Raw genomic sequence first — 18,388 nt, 5'->3', positions numbered from 1 at the left:
AAGCGACTGGGCTAATCTTATAGTATTTTTTATTTGAAAGCTAATTTAATCAGATGGTTCTTATCTATGTGTGATGAACATCTGTTCATCTGTTTAAAGATTATCAGCTCTTTCTCCAATTAGTTAGATCTCAGTCATACATTACATATTTATTTTACTTCCATTTATATGATAACATGATGGCCTTGATGTTATGCTACAACCGGGACAGTCTATAGACCACCCAATTTCTCAACTATTCATAGCAAAACAATCGTGTTTGGGCTCATTAAATTGATGCTTCGTCCACCTTGTGGCAGAATCTACACTCTCTATTCTCTCTCTGCCCAATATTTGATAATTATGTGCTTGTTCAAGCCACAGTGTCCTGTTAAGACTCTAGTGAGCTAAAACTAGTAATAACAATTCTGTGGCACCGATAAGCCTTGTCCAGACGTATGTTATCTTTTCTCTATTGAGTTATTTTTACGGCTCTTTGTTCAATGCGGTTATGTAAGATTTAACTTATTGTTAGTACTAACAGTTAATGGAAAACGTTTTAAGATTGCTCACATATGATATACGGCTTCGACAGCATTTTTTACGTCAGGAAATCGTCACGGATACTCCGTGCGGGGAGACGAAAATTATTTCTACCTACTAAAACCTGACTGTGACTGGACCTCACCATATGCCGGAGCCGGAGACTCTGTGGCGCTTTTGCATTAGCCTCCTTTACACACTCACTCTATCGCTCGTGATAAGGAGCATACAGGATTGCGCGTGGGAATGCCTGTAATGCAATTTTCCCTTTTTCTTTTTTCCTTTCCCTTTTTCTCCCACCATTTTTCATTGCTGTATCACGCGCATAGTGTTTGTGTCAGAGGGGGCTCTCGCTTTCAGGAGATGTTATTTCCCCATAAGCCGTCATGAGACGCGGACTTGGAACAGATACGCCCATTTCGAACGTACCAGTAACGAGTGGCAGACTATTCCGACCCCATGTTGTATCTCTTCACAACACTAGGATTAGGGCTTTCTCTTTCTTTAGGATTTAGAGCTTTTCCCGGAATCTCGGTTTCGAGAGTTCCGAGGCTCTCGATAATTTTATGGTATTTTCAAGACTCGAAATGTTTTTTCGGCCTCGGGAACATCGAGACTGTTGAGGCTTAAGCCGCTTAATTGAACAGTATTAAAAAATCCACTAAACTACAAATCATTTTTTGTTGGTCATGGACAAGGCAATATTTTTTTTATATACTGTGGGTAGAGAAACGCTTAGTGTAATCTGTGGTGACTGAAGAACAATAGTCATTTTTATGACCTGATTTTTGAGGTCCTCTCCATCTAAAACTTAAACTGCACATCAGAATGAGCCGTGGTAGCCTAACCTACCACCTCTCAAGCAAACGGTCGTGGTTTTGAAACCGGGCACCTCTTGCTTGCACCTCTGACTTTTCCTGAATGTACGTGCACAATTTAATTAAAAGCTATTATAGGGTTTTTTTTTATTTTTATTTTTACCCTATTACTTATTTTTTTCAAGCAACTTGTTATTGAATATCGTCAGAAAAATCTTGTTGAAATTATTCCGTGTGCAGCACGACATGATGTTACGTAAGCGGTTACTCTCCCCGCACCGCACAGCTACCTCAGGAACCGACTTAGTAGAAAAGGTTGTAAACCGCCAGTAGGGAGCACTAGTAATAGATTATTCGGTCTACATGAATTTATTGTATACGATAAAGGTGAACGAAAAAGGCTGCAACAAAAAGTGGTATATAAAACAGGTACAATATTAAAAAACGCTTCCTAGCTAAATACTGTAAAATTAGGAGACAGTAGACTTACCCCGAAATGGCCGTATTTTAGTGGTATTAATTAGGCACATAATTTAAAATGGAAACTGGTAAACGGATCAAAATTAGCGGAGTAGACGAGTTGGAGTTTTCGCTTCACAGATTAAGTAGAGAGTGACGACGGAACAAAACAAAGTGGCAGTAGGCCTGTAGAAAGCACGTACCAATCACACTGTCATGCAACAAACTTTGCGTTCATAGTTAGCGCTATGTACTGTAATAAAGCAGAAGTACTCAATGTAAAGATCCACCAGCGAAGAGATCTTCATATTCTTTCCCTTCTTTACTCAATTCTATTCTGTCCCTTTACGCCTTCTCATCTCAAAGACCGCTTTACTTTCCACTCTTCTACACTCTGCCATGCCCTTCGCTCCTCTGATACTATCTTACTAAACATACCTCTAATTTTTATTCCAACTCTTTTACCGTTTCTGCGAACTGTGGAATTCTCTCCCTGAATCAATTCAAGATTCCCCTTCTCTTGATTCCTTAAAACGACGTGTCAAGGATTATTTTCTCAACTCCTAAGTTTTGTCTTTTTCTCCACTATCCTTTTTATGTATTGTTAAGTTTTAACAATATTTGTATGGATATTTCTATCTACGTGTATGAGTTTGTTAATAATTATTATGTAGTGTACTTATAATAATATTCTTTGGTTGCACCCCTTTTGCATATCCCAAATTTCTACCCTAAGGTTGCCTGGAAGAAATTGCTACATAGCAATAAGGCCGCCGGTTGCACATTATCTTACCATCTTTATTGCATTTTAACCGTAGTTTTATGTGTAATAAAGAATATTTCATTCATTCATTTAGAGCTATCTACAAATACTGCAACGGTTGTGTTTAACTCTACAGTACATAGCCTTTATATAACTAACTTCTAACTTGAGTTTAAACCTAACTAAAGTTGGCAAGCGGGTACGCTTTATCGAAAATTAGATGAGGAAACTCAGCAAGCTTAAGTGTAACTAAGTTTAAAATCTTTTTAGCTAAAAATTACGTACGAATAGAATGAAATAATCGTGCAATAGTTTTAAACCTGATGTTATTTCTGAAATCCCCTTCTCTTTCTTTGAAAAGACTACTGCGTAAACTTAAAAGTAATTATATAGGGATAGCATCAAAATAGCATATAAAAGAACGTCGTTGTACATGTTACATAGGAAGGATGATGATGAAAAAACAAAAAATTGGAGTGCAATGGAGAGAGAAAAAAAAACCATTTTCATTTCGCGTGCTCTACGTACGTCAATATAGCCTAATTTAGCGAGACTAAAGTGCATCATTTAATCCCTAGGGCGTAAAAAGAACCTAGTTTTCTAATTTACTTCGAGTGACCTAGATATACTTAAACAGCCAGCATTTGTTCTAGTTTGTGCCAAAAGGTGAAAGTTTAAGAAGAGAAACACCCTCAATAAACATCTAATTACAATTAAAGCCGACATCTTTAGCCAGGGCTGGTAGCAGTAAAGTTACCTAACTGAGTGACGAAATACTTTCATAGATTTCTCATAGATGGCGCTGCGGTCAAAAAGTAGTTGAAAACCAAAAACAAAGATACGACAAACAGAAAAATTCGCGAGGTGTGCTGGTTCGTTCCGTGACTTACAGGGTCCGTCCCAAAAGTATCGAACATTTTTTTTGGGAGTGTTGCCGAACGGCGGGAAGCGCTCCGCTTGGCAACAGAAAGTGGTGGGGGGATCTAGCCGATACAGCGCGACCGGTCCCAGTTGGCTCCGAGCACCTGGAGCGGCAGGACGTGCGTTCGCGTAGAGCTCTAAACGACACCTCGTCGAAGTTTTTAAAAGTAGCGCGATGACGGATCCGTTAGAACAGAGGTACGCAGTGAAATTTTGTGTTCTACTCGGCAAAAATACTGTGGAAACCAACGAGATGATTAAACAGGCCTTCAAGGACAAAGCCTTGTCCGAATCCTCGGTCAGGAAGTGGCACAAGATGTTCCGTGACGGAAGGGAAGAGGTGACCGACGAAGCCCGCTGGTCCCGCAGCCTCCCTACAGTCCTGACGTCGCCCCGGCAGACTTCTTCTTGTTTCCCAGCATCAAGTCGAAGCTCAAAGGCAAGCATTGGGGCACAATTAAGGACATCCAAGAAGCTACGACGAGGGCGCTGAAGGACCTACCCGTTGACGTCTTCCAGGGGGCCTTCCGGGCATGGAAAACTCGCCTACAAAAGTGCATCGATGCTGAAGGGTGTTATTTTGAAGAGTACTAATGTATGGTACCGATAAGTTCAATAAAAGTATTTTTCCTGAAAAATGTTCGATACTTTTAGGACGGACCAGATAGTTGGCATAGCGCCTCGCTCGGTTTCCTAGGAGACGTAGGTTCGAATCCGGCCGGATCTAAGTAATTTCTCTAAGTGCTCGATCTTTGTATTAATAATTACAACAAAATTATGGAGTAATTTCACATAAAAATAATTTAATACCATTTTAATAAACGCATTACATTCTAATAATTCATCAAATTAAATAACCCTACAGTTTGACAGAGATCGCCGCGCTGCGGAAATTCAATTCAAAGAAAGAAAGAAAGAAGAAAGAAAACTGTTTATTACACAGCCACAGACACGCATATAAACAAAACAATAAGGAACAATAATAATAATAATAACGCACACACTCAACATAGCCCCGCGGGAAACCCTGTGTCGCGGGTGCGATGGACACACACATAGACAACCACAAATTACACCCAAACTCACGAGAGAAATAAATGAAGGCCTTACAAATATTTCTCCCGGCCCGGGAATCAAACTTGGGACCTCTGCGTGTCAGTCCGGCATGGTAATGCATAGTGCGGTGGTACAATCGGAACTTGCCCAGCTTAGGTGCAAAGCATCAAAGTGTGGACCATTTTCGTCGCGAAAATGTTACATTCTACGACTACGCTCGGTTTTACTTCCGTGTTTTTACCGCATAGAAGGTGACGCCATATTGTTTCGCACGTTTGTACTTTTGTGTATGTACCATTTTAGTGACGTGACATGTAGAACTTAAATTATTCGAAAAACGCTCATGATTGTCAAAGACCGCTAATCGTGACATTTTGTTGCGTTTGTTGTATCTGTTCGTGGTTTTGTTGTAGAGCGTAAACAATTGAAACTTTTTTTTTCTCGCAATCGAATTGAAAAGTAAAATTACCTCGCTATACAGCTTGGGTGGCTTACCACCTCGGGTAAATATTGGCTCGTTTTAGTTCATCGATAAAAAATATACTATTTGGTGGGTTTTACTTTAATAATAACATGAGATAGAAATTTCATAAAATAGTAAAAATACGTTAAATTTATTTTATTTTTCAATTTCAGATGCATGCCTGTACAAAAGAGGTCCACAGCCAGGCTACATCTTCTTATTTGATATGCAAGGAGTCAAATTGGGCCACTTAACGCGTGTCAGTTTGTCGTAAGTATGAAACTTAATTATTTTGAATGAATTAATTTTTTACCTCACTAGCTCGGAAAGGCTTCCTTTCTCATTAGAAAAACGTTTTTTCCACGCTAGCACGGAAAAGGTTTTTGAAATTCGAACTTGACGATGAACTGTGCTGCACCTAACTTTTTCTTTTGATGAAAAAAAAAACATAATGACACATTCAACTACGCGATTTGTCGTACATTATAATATGTAATATAAATCCGTTGGTATATTTTGTTATTTTTGATGACATTAAATTGACAACAATAATACTAATTAATAACTAATTTTGTTTATTAAGTTAGTTTGTTATAGTTCAACTGTTTTTCTTTCATCTACCATTTTCCTCGCTATAGTGAGGTGAAAAGTTGTGTGTTCGCTCGGCAGCAAAGTTGTTTTCCCTCTCTTGGCTTGAAACCCTCGCTACGCTCAGGACTCTATTTTTCGCCTCCTTCTCTTGCTCAGGTTTCAACACAAGCACGCGTTAAACAACAACTTTGCAGCCTTGCATAACAAAAAACTAGTAGATTCGTGTAGGCTGCATAGTGAAATAAAAATTAAGCAAAGGTAATGTCCCCTAAATTGAAATTTGTTTTAGTATGATGGACGTGGCCGAAAGGTTACCATGCTGCTCTGCCACGCAGAGGTCCCGGGTTCGATTCCCGGGCCGGGAGAAACATTTGTATGACCTACATTTATATCTCTCAATTTGTTGTTGTCTATGTGTCTGTCCATGGCACCCTCCATACAGTTTCCCTAGTGCGAGACTATTAAAAAAATTTCAAATGCTGTGTATTGAAGAGTAAAATTTTTATGTGTGCCACATTGTTTTTCTTTATATCATTATGTTGTTTATACGATTTCGTATTTTTATATTTTTTTTTTCTAAAATTGTTTAAAACAAACCGTATAAACTACATACATGCTAAATTATATGTTCTAGCTTTCAAAAGGAAAAGCAAAGGTAAAAGATTAAAAATAGCAACATTATTATCATGTACAAAAAACCATCATAATAAGTGTACATATTTCATTTAATAACAAACAATTCTATATGTATAAATTTTCCATTAAACGAAGAGTAGAATAATCAAGTTAATTTATTTATAAACACGAGTAGATTAGTCACATCATGTTTCGTAATTTAACATCACCAGTTTATGGTGATCACTGTATTTTTTATTACCGGTTATAATATTAAAATATATTAAACAATCATGGATATGATTATAAAATATAAAAATTGATTGACGCATATTGGCATAATCGACTACCCACAGACATTGACTTACAAATAAATGGACGACGGGTCTAATACAAAAACCACGAAAAAAATATCCCAAGTCAACCTATTCGAAATTTAAATTGTAATGTCATCGCAGTATCGCGCTGTCAGTAGAACAAATGAAGACTAAAGCGGAGTTTGGCGCTCTGTATACGATTTTAGCGCCTTACAAGTGCAGACACTTTTTAGCGCGGACCCGACGTCCATATAATTGTAAGTCAATGCCCACAGAACAATAAATACAGTAGAAGCGGTTAGTTAGCGTTCAACGCTTGCCAACTATAGGTCTCGAAAGACCTGTCTGAGCTCAATCCGCCATTGTCGCTTTGTATAATATGGTTGTGCCAGTCTTTCTTGCAAATTATCTAAAATCTCAGAAAAATGCCTTGTAGTGCTGTTTTGGAGTGCAAAAATGACTGCCGCACTAAAAATATGACCCGTGGTGATATTTCATATCTACAGCAGGTCGATTCAAAACCTTACGATAACTCTGTTGTCGACCGATTCGTTTAGATATCGTACGATTTGTTTTCATTTTTATTCGCAACACCCGAATCGAACGTCACACTGTCGTATTCGAAATCGAACTGAAATGACGTCACACTCGTACGATTACTCGAACTTCTCGACCGGCAAAAGCTACAACAAACGTTATTCAGAACGCAGTTATCGAATGAAAGTTACCGAACGTCCTATTGTTTACGAAGCAAGAATGTAATATATCTATTAAATTTTTATTGAATTGATATTCAATTATTTTTTGTGAAATTACTCCACTAGTTTGTTATAATTATTAATAATAATTTTATTTTAGTATTAAGTAGTAATTTTTAATAATTTTAGAATTTTTTTCTGAGTGTTTTTTCCGAGTGTTCGATCTTTGTATTAATAATTATAACAAACTAGTGGAGTAATTTCACAAAAAATAATTGAATATCAATTCAATAAAAATTTAATTAATACAGTGAATAGCGACATCTCTCGCCAGGACTGGTAGCTGTAAAGGTACTAACTGGGTGATAAATCTGTCAAAGATTTCTCATAGATGGCGCTACGACTAAAAAGTCGTTGAAAAACCAAGTACAAAGACACGACGCAAGCACATAGAAAAATTCGTGAGGTCCGTTGGTTCGTTCCGTGGCTTAGTTGGTATAGCGTCTGGCACGGTATGCAAGAAGACGTCGGTTCGAATCCGACCGGATCGAAGGAATTTTTTCTGAGTGTTTTTTCCGAGTGTTCGATCTTTGTATTAATAATTATAACAAACTATGTAATATATCTTTTATTATTTTAAATAAAATATGGATTTTGTTCAATTTTATTAATTTATTTTAGTGCGAGACTAACGCATTCCTATATTTTAGGTCTTTATAGTCTTAAAAATGTAGGTAAAAGGCATTGACTTACAATTATATGGACGTCGGGTTCGCGCTAAAAAGTGTCCGAACTTATAGGACGTTAAAATCGTATACAGAGCGTCATTCTCAAATTAGACAGTACTGCGATGACATTACAATTTAAATTCAACGATTTAGCTTTTTCATATTCCTTTACGTGGCACTACGTTTAAATAGGTTGACTTGGGACATTTTTTTCGTGGTTTTTGTATTAGACCCGTCGTCCATTTATTTGTAAGTCAATGGTAAAAGGATTAGATTTTTCTTATAATCTATTTTCGCCGAGTAATTCCCTAAACGTTGTTGGATAACGATATCATATCCGAATCCGAATTGAACGTTTTAACTCGAATGTTCTGAATAGCTCGGAAAGCGCCCTTCGATTCGAGAACGATATCCAATCGAAAGATTTGGTTAAGATATCGAACAGTTGTGAATCGGGATCCTGAAAGTCCGGGGGTCTGTTTATCGAAATATTTCTTTTTCAATATGGTCGCTTCTTGTTTGGAGAACTAAATTAATAACTCCAATTCGTCGTCGTGCACATTTATTGAAATTTTAATATCATATCAAAACGTTGTATAATATGTATTGATGAGATTGAACTTTCAACAATATGCCAACAGCGTAAAGTTTAAAAGATATTAACAATCCAGAATTTGTTATAATTATTAAGACAAAGATCGAACACTCAGAAAAAATTCCTTCAATCCGGTCGGATTCGAACCGACGTCTTCTTGCATACCGTGTCATGATAAATCTGCAATAGATTTCTCATAGATGGCGCTACGACTAAAAAGTCGTTGAAAGACCAAGTACAAAGACACGACGCAAGCACATAGAAAAATTCGTGAGGTCCGTTGGTTCGTTCCGTGGCTTAGTTGGTATAGCGTCTGGCACGGTATGCAAGAAGACGTCGGTTCGAATCCGACCGGGTTGAAGGAATTTTTTCTGAGTGTTCGATCTTTGTATTAATAATTATAACAAACTAGTGGAGTAATTTCACAAAAAATAATTGAATGTCAATTCAATAAAAATTTAATTAATCCAGAATTTGTTATTTCGTTTTAAATTTGAAACTACGACCAATCAATTTCAAGATTTTGCAGTGTTGCAAAATAAGAATGTGTAAGTTTTGGCGACATCGGTTCTGGTAGTAATCGAGGTTTAAAGGATTTCCATTGTTTTTTTCTTCTTCTGGGAGCATACCAAATAACTCTGTCGGTTTCTGAGATAATTTCAACATGATTTCTTTTGTCATCATGGCCAACCAAAATCAACCCACTGCTGGGTATGGGCCCCTTCTTTATTGCGCCAACTTTTACGTTCTTACAGTGTCCGCATTCAGCGCGATCCCGCATACCATCAGACCATCGGACTGGCGGGCGGTGGTCGGCCTTTTTGCTTCTCTTGACTACCACTCCGTGACTGCTTTGGTCTATCGTCCGTTTTCTCGTCTAGTTCTTAACTTCGTGATGCGATTACCAGGTCATCGACCTTCGTTTTTCGTCGAATTTCGACGTTTGGTGCCCGATCCATGTTGATCCGGTGCATGTTTTGCTTGGTGAGCGTCCATGTTTCTGCACCGTAAGTGAGGATCGGCAAGACACATTAGTTATAGACCTTGGTCTTCAGGCACTGTAGGAGTTTCGATTTAAAGACGTCATCTACCTTACCAAAAGCAACCCACGCCATACCGATACGCCTTTCGTAACGCTCTGTAACAATATTAAATTTATATATCACATATAAATTCAGAAAATCAACGAAACTAATCCACTAATAGATCATCGCTTTAAGTGTTCGTTCAGTGACAAAAAATTGCATGCTTGCCTCAAGCAAAGTGTCCTCAATATTCGATGTTGTTTTTGTTAGCTCATGTTATACCATTTTCATTATGTAAAGCAATTCTATTCGTCGTAGCTTATTTTACAGTTGATTCGGTTATTAAACTGTAAATCGATATACCAAAAATCACACATGTCCATACACACGGCTTTGCTGGTTCCTACACTGACGTTTGGTAGTGAAAGGTGTGTATGGAAGAGATGAGATCTTTGAGAAAAATTTGTGGCATAAGGTTGACTGATAGAGTGAAGAATACAATAATATGTGAAAGATGTGGTTTGAAAGAGGATGTGGTGACTAGGATGGAGACAGGAGTGTTGAGGTGGTTTGGGCATGTAGAGCGGATGGATGGAAGAAGAATTACCAAACAGATTTATGATGCTAACGAGGATGACAGTCGTCGACTTACATTGACCAGATCAGCGATGTCCTCAAAAAGGCAGGAATCCAAAGCGACACGGATAAAAAAAGTTATATGAAAAGGGTAGTTGATATATGTGAGGCTAGAAAGTTCTGTCAGGACAGAGTAAGGCGGCGGTTTCTGCCTACTAAATCAGTGGAAGTTTAAATGTAAGACAGACTCTAGTAGCAGTAGAGCTTCTTGTGAAAGAGTGCGTCCAGAGCAGTACTGCCACCTTATTTACTTAGGGACTTATCAACGTATGTCTCTGAGTGACGGGCGTAGTGGCAGTGCCCTTCGGATCTTTGTGACGAAAAAATCCTAAAAATGTCCAGATTGCGTATGGAATATGTAACATCTGTATGCGTAATGAAAATCTTAATTATTCAATCTTTTATTCCATTTCAGGTCACTGCGCAAATTCTTCACCTACATCCAAGAAGCGTTACCTGTCCGCATGAAGGAGATCCACGTCCTCAACACAGAGCCCATACTTGATAAACTTTTGCTGCTAATCAGGCCATTTATGGACAAGAAATTCTTTGATATGGTAAGACGAAGTTTAATATATTCTTTATTGCACCAAATAAACACAACAGAAATATTGGGTTAACAGAAGATGAATGGTTTCTCTAAAAGAAATCTCTTCTAGCCCACCCAGCCTATATATAACCTTAGCTGTCCCTGCCAAAAGCTAAGGTTACAAGCGGGCAACAGCGTGCAAGAGAGAATGAGAAAGAAATATAAACTACATAAATAAAATTTAGTTAATAAATAAATACCGTTACTTACATAAGTATTATAATGAGTCGTAATAAATGAGATGTTCTGAGAGTGTTCAACAAGAAAGTGCGTTGTGAACCTTTTCTTGAAAGAACCGATAGACGGGCTATACTGGATATGGGTAGGGAGTCTGTTCCACAACTTTAAGACTTAAAGCGAAATAAAACTATTTTTTTCGGATTTAAAACGCGCATATTTGATTCTTCAAACTTTTCGCTCTGTACAGGTTCGTCACGGGTTACATTGTATACCTACGCCATTTAGAGTGGCTACACGCGGCAATTTTTAGCAGCGATGCGATCGCCTATAAATCCCAAGTGTAGCGATGCTACCGCGCGCTAACGGTAGACGATGCTACAAAACCGTCGTGTGTAATCCCTCTTAGATAAAAAAGAAATATTTATTCAATCGCGAAAATCTACAAACTCAAAATATACCTATGTATATTTTTTTTGACTCCCAAGGGACAGGAGAAACAGGTCGTACGCCTGATGGTAAGCGACACGTCTGTCCATAATAATACTTGCAATGCCTCTCGGTGCTTTTAAATCGCAAATTCCTGAGGGGCACTGCCACTGCGCCCATAATCCTGAGACATAACCAGCACCTTTACCGCTTAAAACTGGTACAAAATATAAGTACGTAGATTTGAAAATAATGTATGAGAAATAAATCCATAAAATAACTGTCATTTTGTTGTGTCCTTTTTTTTTTTGGTTCATTGCAGCAATTATGTGAATCAACAGCTTTTTATAGGCTACTTTTATTTATTTATTTATTATAACATCAAGTGACGAGACGAATAAAGATTTAAATCGCAAAGATCGCACTACCACTGCGCTCTGAGATATAAGTTGACAAGTCCAATGTGCCCGTAATTTCACCAGCACCCTTACCTTTCAAAATCCGAACACAGTAATGCCAACATTACTGCTTGGCGGCAGAAACAGAGCGATTTGATTTCTTTTACTCATAATACCGTTTCACAAAGAATATTAAACTGATTTATCATTTCACGCGTTTCAGATCAAATTTCACCACAAAGACGAGAATTTGGAGAATTTCTACGAAACTGTCATACCTCGTTCAGCTCTACCTCCAGACTACGGTGGCACTTTATCCGATACTCAAACACTTCACAAGAAATGCATGCAGTATTTACAAACAATAGAGCCTTACTTCGTAGCAGAAGAGGCTCAAAGGCATGTTGCCATAGCCTTTAAAAAGGGAGAAAAAGGTTTGGAACGGAATTTCAAAAAGTTAGACATAGATTAAAATTTACGTTTCCACAATCCTAAATTAAATAGAATTTTGTGCTTGGAGCTACTTCTGTATTATTCTCTGGAAGTGTACAGTCGATACCTTAAGATACCTGACCGTCTATTTGGTACTGACTACATCGGTGCGAAGAGAAGTGTTTATAGTTAATTTCACATGGCATGGGTACTGTGAACTGGGAGATATGGGTTTCTAGAGATGCAGTGATGTAAAATCGAAGGAAAAAATATCGATTTAAATATCTCATCGAGAGTTAACGAAGTGCGAATCGATTTAGAGACTAATTTAAGAACAAAATGAACAGTATTCAATTGTTATGTTATTAAATTGCTAAAAATTACACAACAAATAAAAAAAATCACAACAACCAAACAAAAAGGCGCCTTTTTGTAAGCATAAAAATATCACAGGACCCTATGTGAAGTGGACTAACAAACTTAACCTATAACCCATAAGCCGTAAAATTAATTTTGGTATGACTACGTTATTGCATCATTAGTGAATGACGTTTTAAGAAACTTTTTAAGCCAATTAATTTTTTAATTACATAAAAACAAATTGCAACCTAAAATCTGTAATTTATTTACAACGTTGAATGCGTAAGAAGGCTCTCAGAAGCTCAATCTCAGATCATATTTATTTCAATTTTTCATAATTACACTTGAAATCGACATACTGAATAAACTCTACTGGTCATTCGTAAAGCAGATTACCCTGAGAAGAATGAACAAGAAACTCTAGGGGTTGTTCTTTGTATTTGAATACATTTATCATTTACAATATTTATTTCAAACATCGAGAAAATCTTTGCAAGAGCTAAACGGGTTTAATTTTTGTCATTCAAGTACGCAGAAGCTGTATAAAACTCTTAAAAATAAAGTTTTAAACTTCCTAAATTTCGAATATCACACGGAATCTTATTATAGAAGCATTGTGTAGTATACATTGCCCATTAAATGAATTAGTGAACATTGCTGTCACGAACAGCGAGTTTATTTTTATTTCTTGTATTAATGTTGTCTGTCACTATTTTTTATAAAAAAAAAATACTATTCTTAACATAATTTAAATTTTCATAAATGTAACTGTGACGCTGGTGTAAGAATGTTAATCTTTTTGACCAAAAGGTCGGCTGGGGGTCAGGTATATTAGGACATTGACTGTACATTCTGTTGTTAACTTTTTAAAACGTGGCGACAATTTATTGTTTTTAACATTGTGACCTTTTTGCAAAACGAACGAGTAATGAAAATAATTCTATCATTGTGATGAAAAAGTATGTATTTTATATTGTTACTCTGTAGTATTGGTGGCAAAATCTTAAATATACTCGTATTGGTTTTCTGAAAACTAATAATTGTTAACACAAAGATCGAACATTATGAAAAATTCCTTCTATCCGGCTGGATTCGAAGTAGATAAGTAAAAAACTTAGTGACTTTATATTCGAAGATATTTTGTTTAAAACATTAATTTGTCAATTTCTGGCGTCGCCATTTTTACTACGCATATATAATATGGAAGCATGCGCATGTGCGCTTATGATCGGAGTACCAGATCGAACTGATAAAAATGTGATCACTATGGAAAATAAGTTATTTTATATTTTCCTTTGAAAAAGTATTGTTACAACAGTATTCGTAAAAACAGGCACCATTACACAAATTCATTTCCACTTTTTTATTATCTAATTCGAAGTAAAGGTGCTTGGCTGAGTGACGAAAAACTTTCATAGATTTCTCATAGATGGCGTTTAAAACCAAAAGTCGTTAAAAACCAAAAACGAATTTCTGCAGCAAGCACAGAAAGTTTTTCCTCGGATCGAAATAATTTTTCCGAGTGTTTGATCTTTGTATTAATGACTAGTGAAGTAATTTGACAAAATATGATTGAATGTCATGGTAGTCATGATATTCGAAATAAGATTAAGTGTCGATAGAACCTCAAATGGCTTTGGTTGATACCGCATAACAGTATAACTGAGGATATGCACTGATTAGTATATGGTGTGAAAAACAATATTTCTAAAAATTTCCACGATAGAAAAAAAAACAAACTTACCTCGAAATTTTACAAAAAAAAGTATTCAATAGGTACTTTACATATATTTTTTTTATAACATCAAGTGACGGGACGAACAAGTCGTGCGCCTGATGGTAAGATACACGCCTGTTCATAATAGTTGCAGTGTCACTCAGAGCTTTAAATCGCAAGGATCTGAGGGGCACTGCCACTGCGCCCGTCATCCTGAAACATAAGTTGAGAAGTTCCATGTGCCTGTAATTTCACCACCACCCTTACCCTTCAAAACCGGAACACAGTAATGCTGACATTACTGCTTGGCGGCAGAAATAGGTAAGGTGGCAGTACTTCTTTCGCAATGAAAAAAATATACCAATGATTTTATTCAATATCAACTTGACTAAGTAGAACACGCGTAATAGTATACGATCATTGACTTACAATTATATGGACGTCGGGTCCGCGCTAAAAAGTGTCCGCACTTATAGGGCGTTAAAATCGTATGCAGAGCGTCATTCTTTAGTCTTCGTTTGTTCGGCTGACAGCGAAGCAAGTAAAATTAGACAGTACTGCGATGACATTACAATTTAAATTCAACGTTTTAGCTTTTTCATATTCCTTTACATGTCACTACGTTTAAATAGGTTGACTTGGAACATTTTTTTCGTGGTTTGTGTATTAGACCCGTCGTCCATTTATTTGTAAGTCAACGTATACGATATACATTTTTCAAATACCTTTTATTTCGTTTGTGAAAAAAATAAATTCTGAGATAAAGCCCGTGTCCCTGCCGAACTGAGGTAATATCGACTGTTAATATTATAATTTAACGTAATATTATTCTTCTTATGTCACAAGGGATTAAAAACGGTGATGATAATATTATATATGTTAGAAATGGTGAGTTTCATATCAAGAAACTATAGTTACGAGAAACGTGAGGGTATAAATCCGTACCTGAGAAGCATTACACCGTAAGTGCTATTTTTCTAATTTTACAGGGGACGCGATTTCGTGTCGAAATGCAGCATGTACAACATTTAGAATGGCTTGAATTAAAACTAATAGACTTTTAATAACATTTCGAGCTTGGCGTACAAACTGCTCTTACAGTGTGTAACGCTTCTCAGGTACGGAAATTTGATTTAATCAATTTGTATTCCAAACGTGATTGTTATTATTTTTAGACTACTTAAAAAGGGCGAAGTACTTAAGGTTTGGTCGAGCAGCTGGTCTTTTACTTTGAAGAGTGAAAATTATGTGATAGGCGACTAGTCCGCGGTTATATAAAAAATTCAAAGTTTATTAGTTTTAAGAAATATATTACGCGATCTTTAGCTGTTTACATTAATCTATGATCACAAAAAAGACAACTATTGTGATTATATAGTCGGGGATATTGCAATTCCGCATATGTAGCATTGGTAAAAGGCGCGTATCAAATTTTACATGAGAGGGATTTAATGTTATTACTTTGTTATTTTAATGGCTACGACTTTCCTGTTTGCACATTAAGCATTGTATTATATTCTCTACGGACTGATAACAATAAATTATACGCGGATTTAGTTTGACCACTAAATTACCGAAATGGAAACTCATAATCCAATGCTACTAACGCGTAATTCCACTATCCCCGACGATATATCAAAATGCAATAATGTATAAATTAGTAATAATTTGTGTAATAAAACGGCAATGGGAAACAAGATCATAAAAAAATTATATCCAAGTGCATACACGTTAATCCATAAATAAGGAATACAACACTCTTCCTTGTCATAAATAACGCATTTCGTCGAAAATTCGAAAACCTCGTAACCAGAATTACTAGAAATAATTATACGACAATTCATGATTGTACGTTACAATGTAATAACGAAAAAACATCATAATGGTTATTTGTTCTGCAAGGCTGCAAAGTTGTTGTCTGACGCGAGTATTTGTATTGAAACCTCAGCAATTGAAGGTTCAAAAATAGAATCCTGATTTCAAGGTACGAAACGCAAAATAATTTGCTGCCGAGGACATTTTAGATGAAAGAAAAACAGTTGAAATATAACAAATCAGTTTTAATAAACAAAATTAGTTATCGTTGTCAAATTAATGTCAAAAATAATAAGAATACAATATAGCAACGGGTTTGTATTACATAAATAATGTACGATAAATCGCGTAGTTGAACGTGTCATTATGTTCAATTACGTGTTTCATCGAAAGAAAAAGTTAGGTGCACCACATTCCATCGTCAAGTTCGAATTTCGGAAACATTTTCCACGCTAGTGTGGAAAAAATGCTTTTGCGCGCAGATTTATAATGAGAAAGAAGCTTTAATTGTCAGATATTGCGCTTGAAGAGAAAAAAAAGGTTTTCAAATTTAGCCGACGATTTCTATTTTGGTAACCTTCGAGATATTGGTACCTAAATTTCTAATTTTCTTTGAAAAATATCAATTTCTCGCTGATTTTGCTTAACAATAAAAGTGAAACTGAATAAGATATTTAAAAAAAAACCGCTTGTAGGGGGTTGTAGATCTCGTTTTACTGATTCCAGATATCGCACCCCTCATAGAAGAATGGCATAAGTGGAATTACGTCAAAAACGGTTATTGCTCCATTACATATAGAAAAATATAACATACTTGGAGGGGATTCTCCAATTCTTGTAACTTTATCGACAAATATTGTAGGTAGAGTTACAAGAATTGGAGAGGATGTGGTTTATATTTTTCTATGTCTAATGGAGCAATGAACATTTTTGACGTAACTCCACTTATGCCATTTTTCCATGAGGGATGCCGATATGTTAATAACTCAATTTCATTAAAAATAGTCCCCTTACATGGTCACTCTATCGCGTGACCAGGAACGTTCAGGATTGCGCGCGAAGATGTCTGCACGCGCAATCGTTCGTGATTACATTCTGAAGCTGAAAAAAGACCGTTGTCTTCCGCGCGCGATTCGTTCGTTTTTGTTACAACGGAAACAGCGTCTATGTAAAGTCTAATAGCGCAGGATCATCGAGTATAAAATCAGAAACAGAGACCAAATGTCATTTAATTTGTTTGAAAACTATTCTGCCAAATCATTACGATGACAACTGCGCTCCGATTGGCCAGCCCGTATTCGAAACAATTGACTGGTGTCGTCAATTGTTTCACTTGAAATCGACCGTTCATAATCGAATCGGGTCGGTTTAAGTTGAGCTTTGCTATAATGGAAGAAACTAATATTTAATTAACGACGAAATTTGATTCCGTTTGTTTTGTAATTAGATGTTTTGCTGTTTTTCCCCACAACACCGAATGGAACTGCACGCCATTGTTAGAGATATTATCTTTATTACAATAAATACAGAATATTTTTGGAATATACCGAGACGTATAGTGTACTGTACGTGTATTTGTACACATAGGTCAGTTGTTAGCGCTGTATTATTTCAGTTTTCTAATTTGTGATTTTAGCGCAAACGTGAGTTGATATTTAAAAGTGACTTAAGGCCCATTTACCTGACGAGTTGCCAGGGATGGACGGCCCTCATATTGTTTCGATTTCTGGTTATATACTCGATGCGCAGGATAGACCGTGTGAAAGTGGTGCGCGGTCTTTCACTTTTGCTTCCAATGTCAAAATTGCACACGATTGTTGTATCACGCGCGATAGAGTGTCTGTGTAAAGCCCGCTATTGTCGATAACGTTGTTGTTTATTATAAGGACGGCAGTATATTTCTGCAAGGGCTATATTTGAATGTTCGTAAGGTAACATTTGTAACAAAGATTTTTCATATTTAGTGTAGCCATGGGAGCTGTGCACCGTACCTGAATTGGGCAGAATTAATTCGTTCCCTAGAAAGTGTATTCCAAAGTAAGACATCTGCCAAAAATTATTATGAATATACAGTTTATATAAATTGAACGATGGCGTGAGACATAGATGTGCCATGTAGTGGTTTCTGCGCTGAAAAATATATAGCTTGTGTAATGATATTATTGTAGTTATGTGTTTTTATATTACTGGTAGTGGGGACGATGAGGTCGTCTATATGTAAGAGCTACAAAATTACTTGGAGTCTATAGAACCTCAAATAGCTT

The 18,388-nt window shown here is 36.6% G+C and overlaps 1 protein-coding gene across 1 annotated transcript; it reads left to right on the top strand.

Annotated features, from left to right (window-relative positions):
* The first annotated feature begins 3,658 nt into the window (after positions 1-3,658).
* LOC113225465 lies at positions 3,659-12,313 on the top strand. The gene is made up of 6 exons (XM_026457782.1): positions 3,659-3,843; positions 3,903-4,057; positions 5,176-5,272; positions 6,228-6,248; positions 10,623-10,764; positions 12,024-12,313. The coding sequence occupies exons 1-6, from the start codon at positions 3,659-3,661 to the stop codon at positions 12,270-12,272; spliced, it is 849 nt and encodes a 282-aa protein (XP_026313567.1). The 3' UTR covers positions 12,273-12,313.
* Positions 12,314-18,388: the final 6,075 nt, after the last annotated feature.

This window comes from Hyposmocoma kahamanoa, unplaced genomic scaffold (assembly GCF_003589595.1).
Source record: "Hyposmocoma kahamanoa isolate Upper Pololo Valley unplaced genomic scaffold, ASM358959v1 160, whole genome shotgun sequence".
Taxonomy (NCBI): Eukaryota; Metazoa; Arthropoda; class Insecta; order Lepidoptera; family Cosmopterigidae; genus Hyposmocoma; species Hyposmocoma kahamanoa.
Note: the sequence above shows the minus strand (reverse complement) of the source record. Positions and strands in the feature narration are given on the sequence as shown.